The following is a 23773-nucleotide window of genomic DNA, read 5'->3' on the forward strand; positions in this document are numbered from 1 at the left end:
TTTCTTAAATTTAAATAATTCATCTCCTTCAATTTTTCCTCATACTTTTTAGTCCAGAAATCAGCCTAGTTGTTCTTCACTGGTCTTTCTGCTACCTTTGCTTTGTCTTTTTGTAGCTTGGAGACCAAAATTGCACGTAGTACTCCAGGTGATGCCTCAGGAGTGCGCTTTATAACTTGTATTCTACACATCTTGCTATATAACTTAACATTCTGTTAGCCTTCTTCACAGCTTCTGCTAGAATGAGACGAGAACAGGCCATTCGGCCCAACAAAGCTCACCAATCCTATCCACTTATTTCTTTCAAAAAAACATTAAGTCGAGTTTTGAAAGTCCCAAAAGTCTTAATGTCTACCACACTACTTGGTAGCTTATTCCAAGTGTCTATCATTCTTTCTGTAAAGAAAAACTTTCTAATGTTTGTGCAAAATTTACCCTTAACAAGTTTTCAACTGTGTCAACATGTTCTTGATGAACTCATTTTACAATAACAGTCTCCATCCACTGTAATAATTCCCTTCATAATTTAAATACTTCAATCATATCACCTCTTAATCTTCTTTAAACTGTAAAGGCTCAGCTCTTTTAATCTTTCCTCATAATTCAACTCCTGTAGCCCTGAATCAGCCTAGTCACTCTTCTGTGGACATTTTCTAGTGCTGCTTTGTCTTTTTTGTAGCCTGGAGACCAAAACTGCACACAGTACTCAAGATGAGGCCTCACCAGTGCATTATAAAGGTTGAGCATAACCTCCATGGACTTGTACTCCACACATCGTGCTATATATCCTAACATTCTGTTTGCCTTCTTAATGGCTTCTGAACACTGTCTGGAAGTCGACAGCTTAGAATCAACTATGACTCCTAAATTCTTCTCATAAGGTGTACTCTTTATTTTCCGACTGCCCATTATGTATTCACACACACCCACACACACACCAAGCACACACTTGGGACAATTTCGGATCGCCAATGCACCTAACCTGCATTTCTTTGGACTGTGGGAAGAAACCCACACAGACACAGAGAGAACATGCAAACTCCACGCAGGGAGGACCCGGGAAGCGCCATGCGGGTAATTGTACGCTAGTACATAAATATATGTAAAATGTGGATGCGCTTACTTTTCCAAGACAACTTTGTGAAAGAAGATAATTAAACTGTAATATAAATTAGAAAGCAGACACTGTTCTGTGTTATAAAATGAAGTCATTTCGTTTAATAACAAATTAAAACAAGACCGTCTGAGAGGATACTAGTACACAATTGATCCGTTTTACACAAGTTCTGAGAAAATGGACATCATAAAGTGGTGACGCTCACAAATCCTCACAGTAGTGACAATAATGCACAGTAAGACAGGTTAAACTGTTAAAGCTTACAAAAATGGAACTGACTGACACGTCACAAATCATATTACTTATAATATCACTTCTTCCTCTTCTTCTTTTGGGGTTGCCACAGAGGGTACCTTAAAATACTCGCTTGCGTACGTTTTGTCGCACGAAAGTCTCACAACAATATTTGACACGTCAAGTTGTTTGGCACGCTCTTTTAAGATTGAAAGTACAGCCAAGCCACTAAGTTTGTCTTGCAGCGTGGTGTTTCTGAGGTCGTTTATGATAACTTTTAACATGGAGAACGATATTCCACACGCAGCCTCAGTCACTGTATAGTCAGCAGTAACGTGTAAGCCGTGCAAACGTCACTGGAAGTTGAAGACAGTGCAAAGTGACCTATCAGTAACAGTTCAGCTACTAAAAAAACAGTCAACTTGGTTGACAGGATCGATTTAAAACATGCACGAAATGACAACAATTGAAATGTCGGCGCTATAGAGTTCAACGAGAAGATCAGCAGCAGCGTCCAATTCGTCGTCAGCCATAGACGTCAGGTGGTCACAAGACATTGAACGTTGAAACCACTACATCGAGACTATGGAACCGTTGTTTTAGTTAAGTTATTAAAAATTATTTAAAAAACTCTATACGGCCCCGCCCTCCTACTTGCACAATTTGCACAATCCTTTGCTACGCCAGTGGTGAGGAGGCGCTGAATTCCACCGGGCGCTGTCATCTTCATAACAGCTCCAGCTACAGAAGTGAGTCGAACTGGTTTTAAAATTTGTTTACAAAGTACATACAAAATTAAATAAAGCGTGAAGAAGAGTGAAAACGAGCTTGTGATTCTCACCTTACTGGCCGTGTTGCACAGTCGCGTTTTCTTTATTTTTTTTTAGTATTTGCTATTCATTTACACACATGCACGTGAGCGAGTCGGATGGTTACCGCCCATCTTTTGATTGGTTGGCACACACGTTGTTTCCTTCTCCAGTTGTTTTGCAGCGTTTAAACAGAAACTTGCAGCTCGGCTCAAGTGCAGACTGCAGTAATTAAATGCTACAAGCGTCTCGTGCTTACGTAGGACTGGGTGTAAAAAATGTTCGTGATAAGCGACGTCTTTGCATAGGGTGAAGATTTCACCGGTGTTTTAAAGCTTTCCTGAACGATTGCCTGATTTGGGAGATCCAGTTAATCCACGACGCGAAACCATGGAAAGTTGAACGCAGGTGAGTGTCGACATGTCTGGCCAATTAGATTAAGATTTTTAACAACTGGAAGAACGACAACTACAGTACTAGCCTTACTTCAGCTTTTCTTGTAGCTTTCATTTTCTTTCCGTTGGCATTCACGGTGAACAGGAAATCTCACTCTCACGTATACATTTTTTTGTTCTGCTGATCAACTTTCTCGACCTCCTTTTCAAACAGGTACTGTTGGCATTGTGAATTTATACTTTGGAATTATGATTTTCAGTGATCTACTGTAAGGACAGACACACAGACCTTTAATAATGGAGTTACACAGCAGTTTAACTTGCACAATTAACTTTTGTGTTCAAATGTTTCTGACAAATCCTCCCACTGATAAGCTGGTATGCACAGACCTTTTGGTGGGTCTCATATAACAGGACAGGATTTGTTACATTTTAATCCTGGACACAATCTAGTTCCCACTTTTGTGTGTATTTTTAATTTCACCTGGAGTTTAGATGTAACTTCAGGTGCATTGAAATATTCACAACCATGTTTATCAGAAAAGACACTACAGTCCCTTCTGCTAAGCATATAATTCATTTTCCTAATAAAACAGCTGTAATCTTATATAATACTAACAGGATAAAAGGGAAAATAGAAGAATTCCCATCTAGTTACATGAAGAGCTAAATGGATGATAACAGCAGGAGTTTATGTCATGTCATGTGAGTTCATTTCAAGATGGGGAGCATGCACTGGTACTGTGTGTTGCCGCACCCACCACACAACAGAACAGCTCAGGAACCTGTTTGGCAACCCTGCAGGCAGACACGTGGTCCAGTCCCACCCTCCAGAAATGACTATCTATCAGCTGCAGTCAGGTGTTACATGGGCGTCCTCTTGGCCTGGTCCAGATGCTTGGGTACTCAACAATGAGGATCCTGTGAGCAGCATCGCCCTCAGGGAATTGCGTTACATCGCCGTAGTGCCGTAAGTGGCGCTGCCTCACAACTGAACGTAATATGCCTCATTTAAAACTCCATGAGCAACCACTCATTCGACACAAAGTCAAACCAGCAGTACTCAAGGATTCTCTGAAAAGACACAGTACCAAAGGAGTCCAGTCTTTGATTCAGGTCACTGGATACTGTCCATGTCTCGCAACCATATAGCAAAATGGGAAGCACCAGAAGTCTAAATACTTGGACCTTTGTCCTTTTGCAAAGATATTGGGAGTTCCACACACCCCTTTCCCGCGATCTCATGATCCCATCTATGCTGTCACAATCCATCTGCTGACTTAATCGGAAGAGTCACCAGAGACATGAGTCTCACTGCCAAGGTGAGTAAACCTCTCGACAAGGTTGACATTCTCTCTGCAGACAGACACACTGCTGATGGCTGTGCTCAAAAGTTCATTACAGGCCTGGATCTTGGTTTTTATCCGGGACACTCGCCAGCCCAGACACTCAGACTCTTTGCTCAGTCTCTCGAGAGTAGGAACAAGAACACACCCCTGATGAATCCCAGAATCATCTGGGAAATATACAGAGGCTCTGCCTCCACTTTGCACAGCACTCACAGTACCAGAGTACAGGCTAGCCATAATATCCAGCAACTTTGAGGGGATACTGCGAAGTCTCAGGATGTCCCACAGGGCAGGTCGATCAACTGAGTCGAAAGCTTTAAGAAAATTTACAAAGGCTGCAAAGAAACTCTGTCGATATTCACATTTGTGCTCCATAAGAACCCTCAGTGCCAGGATGTGGTTGATGGTAGACTTCAAAACTGCAAAACCAAACTGCTCTGGTCACTGGTAGGTGAGCAAGTGATCAAGGATCATATTGACATTAACCCTAACAAGTTCCTTACCCAGTACAGAGAGTAGTGTTATCCTCCTTTAGTTTCCACAGTCCAGACGATCACCCTTCCCTTTCCAGATAGGGACAACAAGTCCCACTTTCTAGTCCATTGGGATGATGTCTGTCTCCCAAATGGAATCAAAGACCAGCCTGCAGAAGTGAGACTGGGTGGTTCACAGCTAATTGGAGGATCAGCTTCAAGAACCGTGGAACCAGAGATATCCAACACCCTAGCTGGAGGATCAGCTTTAAACAGCTGCTCAAAGTAGCCTGGCCAGTGGGTGACAACTGCAGTGTCATACGTAATACGTATGACGTACGTTCCATCAGCCGCCTTGACTGCGACTCTCCAAGGAACAGATTCAAATGTGCAAAATACTTTGATTCCTCTGTAAGCAGGATATGGGTCACTAGACCATAGATGGTGTGTCACTTGCTCAAAGATTCCACTAACAAATGCCTCCTTATCTGCCCTCGTAGCCCTCACAGTCATCCTGCTCAGTTCCTGGTACAGACCGGAGTTGGCATCAAGCCATGTGCTGCAACTTCTCTCAATGATATCCAGGGCGCCCTGTGAGATGAAACACCTCCTTCTGGGTATTAACGTTAAACTACATTCAGCCCTGCAAGCAGTCCTCCATACTCGCATGGAAATCAATGGGGGTTGGTGGCAGGATTGTCACTCCAGCCACCGTAAAAAAAAACTTCACGGAGCTCTCAGACAAGAGACAGGACTCCTTTCTACTGTGCGAGGGAGTAGCTCTGCCACAGCTTCCTATAGGAAGGCTTCTCGCATGGTAAAGGGGATGAGAGAAAGCCCTCGGGAGCCTCATCCCCAGAAGAGTCAAAGCCATCAGAGAGCCAATGTGGTCAGGCATTGCCCACTGCACAGCAGCACTTGGGTCCCAATTTGAGGCAGCTCATCTGAGTAGGCGTTTGGAACATCTTGATTCTCCGGCATGATGAGTTCATGTCATAGCACATCAAATCTATATATTTTTTTGCAATAAAATGCCAGATAGTCAGGAAAACACTAGAACTGATCATCAGGCATCACAGATCAGCATTATTTTTTGCAGTTTTCTTAAAGCATGGAAAAAAAAATTATAATGAACCTGAAACATAATGAAATATAGTTTTGTATATGCTATATATTTTAAGATCTCTCAGTAATGCAAACAAACAAACAAACAAACAATTGTTATGGGAAGGGCCATACAGTACTTTCATGTAAATTTCACTTGAGTGATATCCTGCGGTATCACTAAATCTAAGCATGATACAGCTGATTGTTCTGTACAGTAATATACAATGAAGCACATTATCTTATAAACTATATATAATGTACACAAATAAATGTAGGGTGCAATGAAAAGGTAATTAAATCAAGTGAACATCTTAAATAATATTTAATTTGAAAAAAAAATACATTGGTCAATTAAATTACGCAAGCTGTTTAATGAATGGGTCCACTTCAACCATCACAAATCTAGATGTGCACGTTTATGTGGTCATTTCTTTATCTTTATCATGCAGCATGTGCTCTGGTCGGACAAACAAGCTGATAGAGATCTTCACTTGTAAATTTCCTTGAGTGTGCGCACATGCACTTGTGTGTGTATGTGTGTACATTGTGGTGGGTTGCCAGCATTTTACTCCGGCCCTCACCCTCAGGCCGCCAGAAGGAGCTCTCCCGAGAGCATATACGGGCCCCGAATTCCAGCAGGGCCTCATGGACTATGTAGTTTTTATACACAGCCCTGCTGGATACCTTGGGGGCCACTGGGAGTCACTGTCATCACAGGAAGAGCGACGGGCTTCTGGGGTGAAGAAAAGTACTGTTTACCCTGACCCGGAAGGAATAAGGACTTGTGGAACTGTTGGGCAGAAATACTTCTGGGTCAGGAGGAATAAAAGGACTCTGGGAACTCCCAGACAACGAGCTGAGCTGGGTGGTAGGAGGGCAACGCGTCTGGGAGTGGAGGATTGTGATTATTATTGGTTTATTATTGATTATTTTGATTTATGAATATAGTGGAGTGGAGGGTGCTTGGTGCACATTATTATAATAAATATAATTATTGTGGCAATTTTACCATGTGTTTTGCGTGGTACCTGAGGGTTCAAGGGAGCGCTACTGCCCCCTACTGCGACAACATGTATATTTAAATTAATCTTATATTCCAAAAGTTTTGGAAATTAATAGGCCTTGTCCCTTGGTTAAACAGAGCAGACTGCAAAAGCCCCATTTAAATTAAACAATTTCTATAGCAGTTATTGTTGGATATTGGCTAAACTGTTTTTTGAAGGATGTGGGGATAAGTACCGGAACCAAAATCAATATATCTGATGCCTGTAACAGGACAAAGACAATGCATATTTTAAAAAAAAAAAACTATATATTTTTGAAAGTTATCACAGTTGATGTTAGCATTCGGGTAAATATCTCAGAAACTGCCCATTCTAAATTTTTGTATTTTCTTGGATGTAGTCATCCTGGAGCTCTACACAACTCAGAAAAATGCATCATTTTACGGTAAAATGTTTAAGATATGAAAATCAGTTTTGATTTTCCATAGACACACGTACGGATACCATGCTAAAATCAGCTTTTCTTAAAGTTTTGAACATTGTAGAATCAGCATCTGAATATAAGTCAATAGCAAATTTTTGACCCAACCATCAAACTTTCAGTTACATAGAAGTAAAAATGAATATGTGTGGCTTTTGTGCACACATTACAGCTGCATTCCACATCATAGTATAATACAAATTAATATGTCTATCACACAAATATTATTTAAATACATATTGTATGGAATTAATTGCAGTAATTAGCATAGTTCTTACATTATTTCTATATGGAATAGTAAACAATAGCTTCCCTATCTTTAACAAGGTACATTGCATATCATTGCCCAAATATATTTACTTCAAGCACAGAATAACATTCAGTAAAACTCAAAGCATCATTCAAAATACTACATACTTGAATATGTGAGTTATAAATAGTAGAGGCAAAATTTTATTTTAGATTAAGTTATTGTTAATATAAATACATTGTAAGCAAGGAAAGCAACGTTTGTATACTACTGACCCCGTATAAAATAAATATTCAAAGATGATCCTGCCTAGGCAACGACTCACTTATTACAGTGCGTGATGATGTCCGTAGATTTGATGGAATACAGTAATGACACTGGATCTCTCTCTGGTGATATTACAATTGAATGATCTACTCTTTGGGCCTGTCCTCTGAAAAAGAGAGGTACCTTGGTCACTGTGACATAAATGCTCAGCAGGACCATAGAAAATAACAGTAAGTTGCTGCTCATCCTGTCTGCTAGCAATAGATTCTATTTCCCTGAAGGAACTCCACTTTTGCGTTCCTAGTTCTGTCCATATAAACTGCCTCTTAAAATGACTTATTACAGTTTATTCTTCACATAGTTAGAAAATTAGTGAGTAATACTGAATTTAATCCAATAATTATTCATGTCATTATACCTTTCTTAAATCAACAATGCCTTTGTATTGTTTGAATAGATTTCCTTATAAAAACACCCTCCACTTCCTTCAAAAACCACTCCATTCACTAGGTGGAATTTGGGGGTTTTGCTTGTTGCATTTTGTCTTTAATCTTGAAGATTTCATTCCAGTGAATAAATAATAGATAGGTAAGACATTAAATACTACATGTGAATGACTAGCTGAATGTGTCTGATCTTATATGAAAAACATTTTCATCCAGAGAGTAGGGAAACAAATATTGAATATAAAATAATCACTCAGAAATATAGCAATATATTAAAGTATATCAATTGTTCATCATACTTAATTAACTGAGAACAACTTTAATAAGGGTTTAGGGCAGGGGTTCTCAACGTTGGTCCTGGGGACCCCCTGTTGCTGCAGGTTTTTGTTCCAACCAGCTTATGTTTTTAATTGAACTCCTGGGCTAATTAAGTGAGCTGATATTTCCCTAGTTCTGTGTTTAGGGAACAATATAGAAATTAGAAAACTAAGTTTGCTAAAAAAAAAAAAATATTAAAATGTACCAAGCAGTTATATAGGGATAATGTATTTTTTTCTTTTTAACAGTATTTTCATCTTGATTTTCATTCTACTTTTCAAGGTGTTCTAATTGTTTAATTAATCCATTATTTACTAATTAGTGGGTCTGACGCTAAAGTAGCTGCATCCTTTGATTATTCAGTGATGTTTGCCAGCGTTTCCACTCTGCTCGTTTTAAGTTTTCATTATCAAAATACAACGAAGGGGGAAAAACTGCACAGAGAAAGAGCAAAGTATAATGAAATCAACAAAAGAAATCTCTAGCAAAGCAGAAATATTTATAAATGTAAAAATCATGCTGCTATGCTTTTCTGAATGTTGAATAAAAAAAAAAAAAACAGCTAATTAAATAAGCTCAGTGTTATCAGATCTTGTCACTGATTAGGAATCTGGTTGGAACAAAAACCTGCAGCCACAGGTGGTCCCCAGGACCGAGTTTGAGAAACACTGGTTTAGGGGATCCTCAAACTTCTCTTTCCACCTCTTGACAATATCCCTATTTGAGGTCAGTTTTTTTCCAACTTTGTTGAGTACACCATGGGTCATATTCTTCTGACCATTCCCGAGTCATAAAATAGTTTGCCAGAGCTTCTTTCTTAAGTGATTCTACAAAGGCCCACCAAACTCCACTCATATGAAGAACTTTACGTCATTCACTACTACAAGTACTAGCATTTTGGCCTGCTAAAACCTCTTAATCAATTTTGGAAACTGTTATTATAATGGAAAAGCTCCTTGCTGCTACTTCAACTACTGAGGTATTTAACAGAGTCCACTTAAATGCCATGTACTTGACCTTTCCATAAATGCAATAAAGGCATTTCTGGTGAGGAGAAATGGAATAAAAGCATTTGCTAGTCATTCCCTGCATGACTGCACTACTTGTTTGGGACTTCTAGTACTGTCTCATGAATGCATCAAATATCAAAACCAGCCCACCCCCAAGTGGTGATTATTTGATATCTTGGCTAAACTTGCGATATATTAAAACAGTGTTTATTTGATCATGCATGTTTTGTCTAAAATAGTTTAACATGTATCTGGGTCAAAATCCAAACTGTAAGCGTTATCATCAAGCACATGCGACCTCAGATTACATATTTTGGTCTTAAGCCTTTTTTGACAAAAGTATTTATATATTTCTCATGATAGCCTTAGATTATGCAATTAATGCTTTAACAAAAGTACTCAAAGCAATAGGAGATGGGCTGAATACAGTATGTGCTGTGATAAATTGGTAGTAATGTCCTATACCACAGTGCAGTAGTTCTAAAATCAGAGTCCAAATATTAGTTCCTCCTGAATTATTAAGTGGTGGAGTTAGTTAAGATACTTTAATCGACAACATCTCATTTATAACAATGCTTTAAAGCTACTTTGTTAATAAAATATTTAAAATTAAGTTTGTCAGCAAGTATTTTTTTTTATTTATAATATTTCCTTTTGTGAAGGTTTTTAAGATATTTTAGCTTAAGTACATCATGTGAAAAACTTAATCAAATAAACATTCTTGAAGTAACAACAATTAATGCAACACACCAAATACAATTTACCACATAATTATGATTTACAAAAATGGTGTTTCAGCACTTATGTGTATGTGTAAAATGTGTAAAGAAAATATTGCATTTCCTTAAATGCAAGAAAATATTTCAAAGTTCACTTTAATTGATTGTATTGATGAGGGTATGGTGGCTATGTAGCATCTGAGAAATGATGGCGATGTCAATTTTATCATAACATTTAAATCAAGATTAAATTTGGGGAAAATCATTTGCCAAGCTTGTTAAACTGTTCCAGATATTTCCTGTTGATTTCTTTGCTTGAGCGCTGTTCTTATATAAAGCTAGTCTTGTAAGGTTTGTTGTCTGCTTTAATGCTTCTTTGCTAAGTAAGGAATATACATTAAAAATGCCAGATTTTAAAGCCATTACAAATGCTTATTTAAAAAAGCCCTTTTATTAGAAATGGAATGTTAGATGTACATTTGAAAAGGTTTTTAATTTTTTTTTAAATATTATGCAAGTGCATCTGTGAGATGGTTATGCACTGAGGTCTTATTCCCAGGCTTTATTAAGTATTATTTAATGCACTGTTGGCTGGGATTGGCTCCAGCAGACCCCCGTGACCCTGTGTTAGGATATAGCGGGTTGGACAATGACTGACTGACAGACACCACACTGACAGATAGCACTCACACTGGTTGTCATTCATAACAATATTTTTAACATAGGCTGGATCATCAGTAGGCAGTGTTGCTTAGCTGAAATATATATTTTATAAAATAAGTAGTAATCACTCTCACAATTAGTTGTACATACTGTATATACAGTACATAATAGCATGCACTTGGAGAAAATAACAACTTTTGTAAATCTCCTATAATTGTAAGTGGCAGAACAAAAGCCAACTTCAAATGTGAAAAACCACTCCAGCACAAAGATGAAGCATTTAGATATAAACTCTAGATAAGCAGTTTAAGAAAATTGATGGATGTCAAAATATTGGAATCCAAAATTATTAAAAATATCCTTTCCTAATATTTTATACTTTTGTGTGGCATAAATTTGTGTTCGGATTCAATGGGTTGGAAAATGGATGGATGGATGGATAAATTGCAGATATCTAATCCATTCTCATGGAGTACTTTTCACTCAAACTAGAGGTTGTCTGTGAAATTCTTATCCATACTAGCAGGAACTCCTTTTCTGTATCCATGTGGAACTCCGCCACACATGATTTTTTTTTTCTCTGTGATCTTGCAAATAGGATGCAATTGTGAATAACAAAAACCTTTTATTTCACTTTAGTGTTTTTAAAACAAATATGCTATTCCCACAACCCTTCACTGAAATAGATGTCCAGTGATAATAAGTGTAGATTAGATAAATTGGCTAGGTTTCTTTTAGCAAAATCTCTGACATGCATGTAGTCAAAGAAATGTATTGAGGAAAGGTTATATCTGAATTCCAGCACTAGAGGTCCCACTAGCAAACATTTTCCATATGGTAAATATTATGTACCTTACTGATGGTGGGAATAAGTTTGTGTTCTGACTCAGACAAAACTATTTTCAAAGGTCATTTTCACTTTTTGGAAGGTTTTGGATGTCATAGATTCTTGCTGTATGGTTGTTTTTACATGTTATTATCTGTAGGCATATTATTATTATCATTTTGCATTTGTTTTACCATTACATAGATTTTGTTTATGGATTGACAAAGACATTTTCAGTAGGTGTGGCTACGACATGGGTCTTAATTGCTAGGCCACACCTCCCGGAAGTCGTGTCACCTGATATTGTCACCATGATGCATTAAAAACCAGCACCACTGCTCAGTGACATCTAAGATTGTCATTAGTAGTTTCCAGTATCTGCCTCTTCTAGTGGTCGTAGGTTTAAGAGTTATAGCAATCTTTTTTTTTTTTTTTGCCTGGTTCTATCGATCATTTAGCTATTTTCAAGGTTAAAATCCATCTCCTTATCCTTTAAAGATAGCATTATGTAGCAGAGAAGTTTTGGGTTCAAAAAAGCAGGTGGGATTTGCCTGTACTTTGACAAGTGTGTTTGGTTTATTCTGCAAGTTTCTTGAACCTGGATCCATCGATAATCATAAACCAAGAAGAGCCAGGAAAATGAGGACACACGACGTCAAAAAGGTGTTGAAGCAAGATTGGTTGCAGCAGTGGGATGAACCAGTGGCAGTGAGGAATGATAAGCAGAAAAGAGAACAGCAAGTGGGATTGTTGCCTGATTGTTTTTATGAAAATCATGATGAGGATACTTTTTAGAATTATAAACTTTTAATGAACATAACAGAAGTAATCAGGGAGAATGTAGGCATCTCATACAGTCACACTCGGCTTTAAAGGGGATTGTTGTTGTTTTAAAAGACTGCTTCCACGTGAAACGTTTTAACCTGGTTTTTAAAGGATTGTTTTTTTTTTTTTGCTATTTTACCCTCCACGTTTTTATGGATTATTTATTTATATGACTTTGAAGCACTGCACTTTATTTGAACACTGTTCTTAATTGTCTTTTAAATAAAAGCACTATGCACCTTTTTATACCATCCCCTTGCTATGTTGCTATGTTGTTGCCTCCACTGTCTAGCTCACTCGGTGACATTATCAACGGTGTTGGGTTTAAGGGCTCCTGAACAGCAATGGGAGCGTGGAGCCAAACCCGCATCGTCACACTGGTGTCTATTTATTTTTTATGACCTTTTTTCCTTTTGGCACTACAGTTTGTCTTGTAAGGTTGCAATCAACAGCAACAGTCTTTTTTCCATAGCCATCTAATACACTGATAAATATGAAAATTAGTGATTGCTGAAGCAGTATGTTTCTTCTTAGTTCCAGGTAGTTAACAACAACTGCTTCATGGATACAGAGATGAATTAATGTACACTTTCTTGTCCTTGGTTTACCTAGCTTGTACATGTTAATTTTTATATGATTATTCCTAAAGTTTCATCACTTGCATATTTACAGTTCAGCAGTAGAATTGAAAGTTAGGCAGCACCAAGTTCTGCCAACCACTGCCACCCTACCCTGCATTAGATCTCTGAAGAATTCATTTTTCTTTTCATTCATACCCTCTACATATTGAAAATTAACATAGTTGCTGTTGCATAAAGTTTTATTTAAAGAATAATTTCTTAAAGTATATTGTAATGCATTGAAAAATACATGTTCATTTGATATTTTAACTTTTCCATAGTATAAGTTTGTTAAAGTTAAATTTAAGTAAGTATAAAATTGTTGTATAATTGTGATTCAGTTGTGTGTATGTGAGTTGCTATGGAACAGCTGAAGCAAACTGATTAAATTTAGACTAGCATGCACTACAATTAAGAAGAAAAAAATATTCACTTGTTAAGAATAATTTTGAACTCCAAAATTTTACTAGGCTCTTCTACTTTTTATTAAGTACAGTACATATGGAGGTGATAAATATGGGTCAGCAGTATAAAGCAGCATGTCTCTCTATTATAAAAGAAAATCCTGAGACGAGACTTCATCTTGAAGAGAGACAGAGAGGCAGAGACGTTTTCACTTCCTGCGACACAGTCCAGGCACGTCATACTGACATCCATTGGAAGCATGTTCCCATGAGACGGTGACTTGTCAAACAAGATCATGAACATGTAACCTCTCAGTTGTTGCCCCGCCCTACTTACAACCATTTGCCCTACTTACAAACATTTTCAAACAAGATCACTGTTATCTAAAAAGCGAAGAAAAAAGAGTGGCTGTAAAATAATTGATAAGTTGAAGATGACACGACCACGACTAAGTGAAGAATAAAGAGAAGAGCGTCGAAAAAAGACCCAAAAGCGCTGGAGACACAGCAGGACTTCATAAAGGCTCTCAAAAACGGTGGCGCCATACACCGCAAGTTCAAAAATATAACAGTACTAAAATTCGAAACTGTCAAAAAAAAAGGCAGTACAGATCGCATTCACGCTAAGAAATGGAAATTATTACTCAGTGAAGTAACGGAACAGCAAATACTGATCGAATATATGGACATAGGTGATATGTCATAAGTATGTAGATATTGTAAGGCTTTAAAGTTTAAGTTGGAGACTTGTACATTGGCAAATTTTACCTGGTGTTTGGAGTCATGGACAAGGGTTCAAGGGAGCGAGAGCGCCCCCTATCTACCACAGCGTCCACAATAATATTTTCGCGTTAGCATTATTCAATGCACAAAATGTTGATTTACACAATAATAGACCATACACTATGAGAATCTGTGTTCCTGCAACAATTAATGCTACGACAAGTTTAATTTCGAAAAAACACAATTTGGTCAGGTGTATATTTATAATCAGCGCTGCAACATAGAATTGAAAGAGTTAAACGATCCGACGTACTAGAAATTATACAGCCAATAATGGATACAAATCCATACGTTCAAAAGTCTTGCACTTTACACAACATTTATCTGGATTTCTATCTGAATCCGAAAGATCACAGTCGCATTTTTAATAAACCAACATGTGACGTATTTTTAGCGATTCCAATTTCAAAAGATGGAGATATCAAAGACAGAGTAGATATTCGTGTATATCTAAAGGCAAAGCACAATTCGTCATTTCTGTCAAATACATCGCTACATTCAAATCCTTTACTCTTTCCTTTGGTTTTCCCAGATGGTAAAACAGGATGGTCGCACAATAAGAAACAAACGCATTCAATAAAACTTATAACACCCACACAATATTTCGGGTTCAAATTAGCGATACGTTCCCATGTATTTAACCCACTTCTATTATCTCAATGTCTATCGCAACATTACATTATTAATGTATATCTAAAAGTCGAAGTCTCTTCTTTATTACATCGAATCAAGCTAAACTTAGAACAGAACATATGCAAGGGCTCATTGATCAAGTTCAAAATTCAAATATCAATAGTTCAAACAAATTCAAAATAGGTAAAGCAGTAATATTACCTTCATCATATCAAGGTAGTCCAAAAGCATTGCAACAGTTGTATCATGATGCAATGGCAATATTCCAAGCTATTGGTCGTCCAGATTTATTTCTTATAATAACGTGCAATCCACAATGGCCAGAAATCCGCAGATTCTTCACAACAGTGCCACCAGCTACATCGGCTCTGGATATTCCCACTTTCGTAAGTAGACTGTTTTATCAGAAAGTCTTATTTTTATTGAATGAACTCGAACGGTGTTCGGGCAAATCAGAGCATACATTTACACCATCAGATTTCAAAAACGGGGTTTGCCTCACATGCATTTATTGATTACTTTCCATCCATCCATCCATCCATCAATTTTCCAACCCACTATATCCAAACACAGGGTCACAGGGGTCTTCTGGAGCCAATCCCAGTCAGCACAGGGTGCAAGGCAGGAGCAAGTCCCGGGCAGGGCGCCAGCCCATCGCAGGGCACACACACACACTAGGGACAATTTAGGATCGCCAATGCACTAGTTAGTTTGCAAAATAACTTATTAACTGCTGATGATGTAGATCAGTTAGTCTGTGCTGCGATTCCAAACAGGGAAACCTATCCTGAATTATGGTACATAGTCATTAAGCACATGTCACTGAGCACATTTAAAAGATTCAGTATGTTGGAACTCAAAAGAACTAAAGTGTTTAAAGAACTTTTTATGGAAGTTTTAAAATGAAAAGTGCACATAATGCATATGTAACAGTTCCCATGAAAGCAAAATAAATCAGTTGTATTTCCACTGGACCAAACCCGGGGGTTGGCGAGCGAAGCGAGTCATCTATATAAAGTAGATCATGATTTCACATTGTAACAGAAAAAGTCAGCTCAAATTTGCATAGTGTAGTGTTTAATTATCCCTGTTTTACTCTAGTAAAGTTCTTTTCATCTTGGAAAATGGAGTTGTTACTTGTGTATATATTACTGTATGTTGCACATACAATAAACATTTGATGGCTGTTGTCTTCATTTAGCAAAACTAGTTTGAGATCGACAGGCGGATTGGTGCGGCATCCGCAGTGATGTGGGCTCTGCATCGGTCTGTCGTGGTGAAAAAGGAGCTGAGCCATAAGGCAAAGCTCTCAATTTACCAGTCGATCTACGCTCCTACCCTCACCTATGGTCATGAGCTATGGGTAGTGACCGAAAGAACAAGATCGCGAATACAAGCGGCTGAAATGAGTTTCCTCCGCAGGGTGTCTGGGCTTTCCCTTAAAGATAGGGTGAGAAGCTCAGTCATCCGGGAGGGGCTCAGAGTAGAGGAGTCAGATGAGGTGGCTCGGGCATCTGATCAGGACGCCTCCCTGGTGAGGTGTTCCCGGCACGTCCAACCGGGAGGAGGCCCCGGGGAAGACCCAGGACACGCTGGAGGGACTATGTCTCCCGGCTGGCCTGGGAACGTCTTGGGATTCTCCCGGAAGACCTGGAAGAAGTGGCCGGGGAGAGGGAAGTCTGGGCCTCTCTGCTTAAGCTGCTGTCCCCGCGACCCGACCTCGGATAAGCGGAAGAGGATGGATGGATAGTTTAATGCTGTATCACAATACAAGGAAGCAACAGCATTTATTTCTATATCACATTTTCATATACAGGATGTATAACAAATTGTTTTACAAGATTTTAAAGAAATAGATGTAACAAAAAATAGGTAAAGAATAAGATATAAGAAAAAAATCAATGAATACAGACTTGCATAAAATAAATATATAATTCATGGAGTAGAATTGTCATATTCAATGTCTCTGAAGATGGGTCTGATGATAAGGTAAGATTGCCGGGAGGAGTAGAGAGGGAAAAAACAAACAAAAAAAAAAAAAACCTGTCGTGTTCCAAGGCCAAAAGCAAAGCCATTAAAATTAATTAATCAATTTTACAGTTGTTTATTTTAAAGAAGTTAAAACCATCTGCCATTACAAGAAAACATATTGGAGATTGAAGAATAAACATCTTTCAAATAATTACCATTCTAGTGAATTACATATTGTATCTGTCAGTTACAATGAGCCTAGGTCATTTTGTTTTGCCACTACTATAATATAGAATTCTTCTGAGTCAAAAGTAGCTTCAGAGGCCACAAAAGAGGCAGCATTTTGTGAATTCATAGTCCAAGTGTTAAAGCAAAGCTCAAAACAAACACAGGAAAGGCTTAATAGACCTCAAAAGCATGAAGTAGACCTGTCTCTAAAACTCAAGAAGCAATGTGACAGTCTGCACAGACAAATGGGAACACAACTATAAATCACCAAAGGGTGAGGGGAAAACCTCAAAACCCATGGTGCATAGAAAAACAGTTAAAACAATTTTTATATTAAAAAATGCTTTTACAGATGAGAACAAAAAGCTAATCTTTCTGTGAGCCTCTGTCCCCTTGAGCTCAACATACACAGAACAAAAAAAGACATTAAGTAGAAGTGAAATAAACTACAAAAGAATCACCAGTAGAAAAAATCATAAAAAGAAAATAACCAAAAACAAGACTTCATAAAATATTAACATAGAAAAATCAATAAACATCAGAAAAAATTAGAACAATAAGTAGAGTTTATAAAAGAAAAGTTTTGGGCTAAACCATAACACCTGCTTCTTTAGTATTGTATTTAGTATAGAAATGGAAAGTAATATCTGGGCAACTCTGTAATACCTATTTAAAAATGCTTTACACTAAGCTCCTGCATAACCAGACAAATAGAGGACTTGTGTCATATATTAAAGTGTTTAATTATAAAAATTTCAAATGTATCTATAGACCACAGATGTTAACTGTTAAGTTTTTATTAGCAAAATGAAATTATATAGGCTTATTGTTCAGCGAACATAAAAATACTAAAATAATATTTTCAGAAATTCATACTTTAACTAGGAAAATATGTACAAAAATATTCATTCATAATGCATGTGGCATAAAATAAAACAAAATTATTTTCATAATTACAAGTTCTCCTGTTGCTTGATTTCTTCAGTAATGTACCCATCTGAAACAATTGGTTGCTCACAGATGCAAATGTATATGTAAAGAGGTTTAGAGAGTGTATATAAACATAAACAGTTTAGGCATGTGGAGTGCAAATCTGCATTCGAAGTCTATAGATGTGAATTTATATTATAATGGAGTAGCTCTCGGGGGACCTGTTAAGTTTAAACTGACATTGTTCATCCAAAATTGTCCTAGATCTGAAGGCACCACTTCCACCTCTCTCTCAGCTTCTAGCAAAGCAACATCTATGCCCACAGCACTTGGCACCCTCACTGGAGCTTTATAGTACTAGCTAATCATTAAATTTTATATCTTCTTTGAGTTTTGCTGAAATTTGTACTTGTCCTTTCACACCTTACTGTACATGCCAAATGTGATCATGCCTATTTTTTCCTGTCTAGGATGTCAACTCTTCTTCAGTCGTCTGTCCACCCTTTTGGTTAGTGGTGCTGTTCATGTGGCCCATCAGTCACTTCTGTTATTTCCTTCATTTGTGAAAAGCCTGAATCAAAGAAGGCAAATAAGAAGAAGAAGAATGGTTCAAGTGCCAAACCAGTGATATCTCAGGATAATTAAGTGAATAAGAAATAAAGAAACAGAATATCTTGCCCTCTTTCTTGTTCCACCCTCACTTCCACTAATTTCACAGTAAACAATCTACAAAAGTGCTTACTTGTTTGATGTAATTATTTGTAGCAATGGATTTTCTGAAGAAGAAACTTGAAAAAATCTTAAAGAAACTGGGACACTATCAATTAAAACAGTTTTGGAATAAGCTGGAATCATTTGAAAAAAAGCACAAATGTAAGCATATTCCATTAAGTAAACTGGAACGGGCTGAAAAATCTGCTCATCCTGCTGTAGAAATTACTCAGCTTATGGTTGGTCACTATGGAGTAAAAGCTGAAGATGTTGCTTTAGATGTTTTAAATGAAATTGGAAGAAAGGACTTGGCTGTAAAATTTAAAGGTAAGTGACAAACAAACTATTTCCTGCTTTGTTTTTTTGCCCAACATATATGAATTTGAAAACGTTTGACATTATTTCCTGAATAGAACTTATATCACCGATAATTAGCATTTTGTTGAAGGAGAGAAGCTTTTTATTCTGCCTTTTTGGAACTTGTGGCTGACTACTAGAAACTTTTGGAAGCTGTGGTTTCTGATAATGCATATGTTAACACAGTGCTGATGTAGCAGGTTCTCAAATGTTTTGGAAAATCACATTCTTTTTTTATCTGTTTAATTCAGTGAGTAAATAGTAAACTGGGCAGTTTACTATTAGTTTAGTACTCGAAAAGAGAGTGTGAATATTCACAAATTTCAACACAGTTGTGTGAATAACTACCCACTTTTCCTAAGAGTTTGGTAAGGATTTTTTTTTTAAACATTGACCAAAATATTTTTTTCATTAATAATTACTAATTATTAATTGGGATTGACAACACTGGGCACAAGCCTGGACAAGTTGCATACATCTAGACACTTAACACTCCCAGTTAGGCTAATTTGGATTTGCCAATTAATCTAATCTGCCATCTATAGAGATGTAGGAGAAAAATCAGAGTACCTGTAGAAAAAACATTCAGGCATACAGTAGGTAGAATGTGCAGACTTCACACAGACCATGACTGGGGTAAGATAAAAACATAGAGCACTGAATTCATGAAGGAGGACTGTTATCCTGTTGTGTAGTTCTAGCAAGCTTCAGAAGAGCAATGTGGAGCAGTGCTTGATCGGAGTTACAGGGAAACTGTATTCATTTTATAGAAATTCAGTGATACTTGCCCTTAAACTCCCATGATCATTGCTCACGTAATTGCTCTTGCCAACATTGTTTGCGGTTATACCCACCAGTAATTTCTAGAATTATTCTTTCATTGCCGGTTACATCGGTTACATCAAACTGTTTTTATTATAAGAGCACCAGTTTGAAACGTTTGTAGAGTGTGTGATTCAGAATCAGCCATAGTTTTGAAGCAAAAAGGTGGCGCGAGCAATTATAACTTGCTGATCCTTTTGACAGCTGAGAAAAGATTTCTATTTGGTAAAAATAAGTAAAACAGATGAAACACTGCTCTGTACACCCATCACCTGCATGTCCTCTCTTACCGCATCCATAAACCTCCTCTTAGGCCTTCCTCTTTTCCTCTTACCTGGCAGCTATATTATTAGCATCCTTCTCCCAATACACTCAGCATCTCTCCTCTACACATGACCAAACCAATGCAATCTCGCTTCTCTGACTTTGTCTCCCAACCATCCAACTTGAGCTGACCCTCTAATGAACTCGTTTCTAATCCTATCCATCCTTGTCACACCCAATGCAAATCTTAGCATCTTTAACTCTGCTATCTCCAGCTCTGTCTCCTGCTTTCTTGTCAGTGCCACCATCTCCATCCCATATAAAATAGCCTGCCTCACTACCATCCTGTAGACCGTCCCTTTCACTCTTGCTGATATCCGTCTGTCACAAATCACTCCTGACACTCTTCTCCACCCATTCCACCCTGCCTGCACATATTTTCACCTCCTTTCCACAATCCCCATTACTCTGTACTGTTGATCCCAAGTATTTAAACTCATCCACCTTCGCCAACTCTACTCCTTGTATTCCTCTTCATTCCACTGACCTCCCTCTCATTTACACACATGTATTTTGTCTTGGTGTTCCTACTGACCTTTATTCCTCTCCTCTCTAGAGCATATCTCCACCTCTCCCGGGTCTCCTCAACCTGCTCCCTACTCTCGCTGCTGGTCACAATGTCATCCGCAAACATTATAGTCCATGGCGACTCCTGTCTAGTCTCTTCTGTCAACCTGTCCATCACCATTGCAAATAAGAAAGGGCTCAGAGACGATCCCTGATGTAATCCCACCTCCACCTTTAATAATAATATAACATAATGTTTTTAACTAGTTGTAGCTAAATTCAGTACTTTAGAAACTACGACACGCATGCTGCCTGCACAGACTGAAATGTGCTGCTACTTTTATTATCTCCATTGTTCTAGGTATTGTCCCATTTTAGAGTCTTGGTAAATCTGTTTTCTTAACCCACTTTTTTAAAGTTAAGAGTGTCTGAAGCATTTAATGAAAGTCAATTGCGGGCTACACTCACACCACCATCATTAATGCTTTGCCACTTCAGTGTTATCAAACATTCATGCTTTTGGGTTTATTTATTTTAATTCAAAACTTTCTAAAAGTGGAGCAGAATGGACCCCAAACCTCATTTAGAAGGATTTGATAAAAGGTTACTAGGATTACAGGTAGTTATTGTTGTAATATACCATTTGAGCTAATATGTATACATGAATACACGCCGTACCTGGTGCCAGGCTTGGGAGTGGTGTGCTCTGGTGAGTGCTCTGTGGCCAGGTCGATGTAAGCTGGTCAGGGCTCAGCCTAAAAAGCTGTATGGAGCCATGATATAGGCTTTCTACCCACAAGGTAAAGTTTTAGGGTCAGGTGTATTGTCAGTCAAGTGACAGGCAAGAGTGAGATGAATCATGGCAGGGAAGATTAAAATAAGTGAGTCATATTTTACATTTTTCTTTAAATGTTGGAATGAAGGTTGATCATCAAGTAAAACAGACTGTTCTACAAAAACAGAATAGCAAAGTACTGCTTGCATTCATTTCCGTGTTTATATTTTATGGAGTGTGATATATATTTGGAAATATGCTTAAAATAAAGATAAACTGAAATAAATTATTTAAATAGGAAAGAGTGATTAAAATATCTGTGAAACAGCTATGTTGGACCTTAACACTATAAATTCTGCTCCAGCAATAGTATCCTATAATTTAATATTAAACCGTTGAATGATAAATAGTAGTTGAATAAATGTTAATAATTATTGCAATTAAAAAGGATTTGGCTTACTGTTTTTGTTTTTCTTTTGTTCTTTTCTCTCTGTCTTATATTATCACTGAGAATGACATTTTTCTATTCAGGTATGAAACATTAATCTAAACCTTAAAATAATAGTTCTCTAACACAGATATACAGTATCATTTTTAAATCTAAATATAAAAGTTTGTAAATTCTGTTAACAGACAAATTACTTCTTTGCTGTCACATTTAACCTTTTTTTCAGATAATAAAGAAGAAAGCACTGTGCACTCAAAAAGAAAAATGACTGGTATGTATTTCAGAAAATGTAAATTTTTCCTAACTCAGTTCTTGAGTTCAGGGTTATTGGTAGTCATTGTCTTTCCCGCCAGAAGAGTAGAAGGGAATATAGAAAGGCATTCAACAAGGTTCCATCCAAATATTACTAAAAATGAACTTATTTAAAAGAAATGGGTTTGGCCTATTTAGAATAGAAAAATAGAAATTGAATATAATAGCAAAATAAAAGCAATAGAAAGAAATTAGTCTAATTGCTTTATAGTCTGAATGTGAAAGAACAGCTCAATGCTCTTTTCCCCCACAGTACATACAGCATTGTGCTCCACTCCTCACAGATGAAAGTGAATTGGAATGCAGTGCCACCCAACACACCCCAGCTAATGGAAGCACCTTTGCCTACTCCACCTTACTAGAAAACCAGTTTGCACTTGCTTAGGAATTTGGTTTTATTTTGCTGTGTATTATTTGATGTGATGATTATCTGCAAGTACAAACTGGAGTGATATTCTTGCATAGTGAAGAAAAAGAACACACATCAAGGCTTTTCAATGAGTTAGGAGTGTTTTTCTCTCTAGATAACTCTAGGTTTCCTTTAACCACTAGACCTGGTGTTAGCACTGATGTTCTGATTTGATTCAGTTTCGATTCAAAATGTATCAATTCGATTCAATGTCGATTTTATCTTGATTTAATTAGCTTGCACTGATGTATTTAAAGTGCTGGCTTTTTTTTAGAGAACATGTAGAACATTAATATAATGTGGCAAATTTCAGTAACACTTTATTTGAAGGGTGTCTGCATAATGACTTCATAACATACAGTATGCATAAGCATGGATTTATATTTAAGAACCAGTACTTGATGGCAGTGAACAGTTAACAGCAGCATTTGCAAGTTTTTTTAATAACACCTTTTTATTCATTTTACCGTAATTTAACAAGCATATGTATTGCCACATCATAGTCCACACATATTGCAATGACATCTGCTTTAGAAAACATCATCTTGTGAATAATATAATTAATAAATCAAATATTGCCTCATAAATAATAAATATGTTATCTAGTAAACTGTTTGTATGTTATGAATCTCTACGTAGACACCCTTAAACTAAACTGTTAGCTAAATTTACTCCCCTATTGGACATTTAAAATAATCCTGTATTACTCAAAATTAAAGATACAGTAGAAAGACTCATGTCTTTCTATAATTATATAACTTACACATATATTTAGTTGCTCACGTGTAGCAGTCACATATTGAAAATGTGTCGTCACAGTTCCTATTCGGACAAAAAGGAATTGTTTTAAGGATCTACTGTATAGCTGATGATTGTTGACAGCAGAATTGCATAAATGGAACACTGTCATCTCCAGGCACAGGAGTAGCTTCAGTGACAGACTTTTGTCACTGTCCTGCTCCACTGACAGACTGAGGAGATCGTTCCTCCCCCACACTATGCGACTTTTCAATTCCACCCGGGGGAGTAAATGCTAACATTAATTTTATTTTAATTTTTTCATTTTTATTACTATTTAATTTAATATTGTTTCTTTGTATCAGTATACTGCTGCTGGATTATGTGAATTTCCCCTTGGGATTAATAAAGTATCTATCTATCTATCTATCTATCTATCTATCTATCTATCTATCTATCTATCTATCTATCTATCTATCTATCTATCTATCTATCTATCAAAAGACAA

General features: G+C 37.2%; 1 protein-coding gene across 4 annotated transcripts in view; it reads left to right on the forward strand.

Annotated features, from left to right (window-relative positions):
- The first annotated feature begins 2356 nt into the window (after positions 1 to 2356).
- LOC120528081 overlaps positions 2357 to 23773 on the forward strand; it is a 146556-nt gene continuing 125139 nt past the window's right edge. For all 4 annotated transcript variants that reach the window (XM_039752091.1, XM_039752092.1, XM_039752093.1 and 1 more), the window contains exons 1-3: positions 2357 to 2568; positions 18333 to 18900; positions 22033 to 22077. In XM_039752091.1, coding sequence (XP_039608025.1) covers positions 18630 to 18900; positions 22033 to 22077 — 316 coding nt within the window. In that variant the 5' untranslated portion in view covers positions 2357 to 2568; positions 18333 to 18629. The remainder of the gene's footprint in view (positions 2569 to 18332; positions 18901 to 22032; positions 22078 to 23773) is intronic.

The sequence above is a fragment of the Polypterus senegalus genome, chromosome 4 (genome assembly GCF_016835505.1).
Source record: "Polypterus senegalus isolate Bchr_013 chromosome 4, ASM1683550v1, whole genome shotgun sequence".
NCBI lineage: Eukaryota > Metazoa > Chordata > Cladistia > Polypteriformes > Polypteridae > Polypterus > Polypterus senegalus.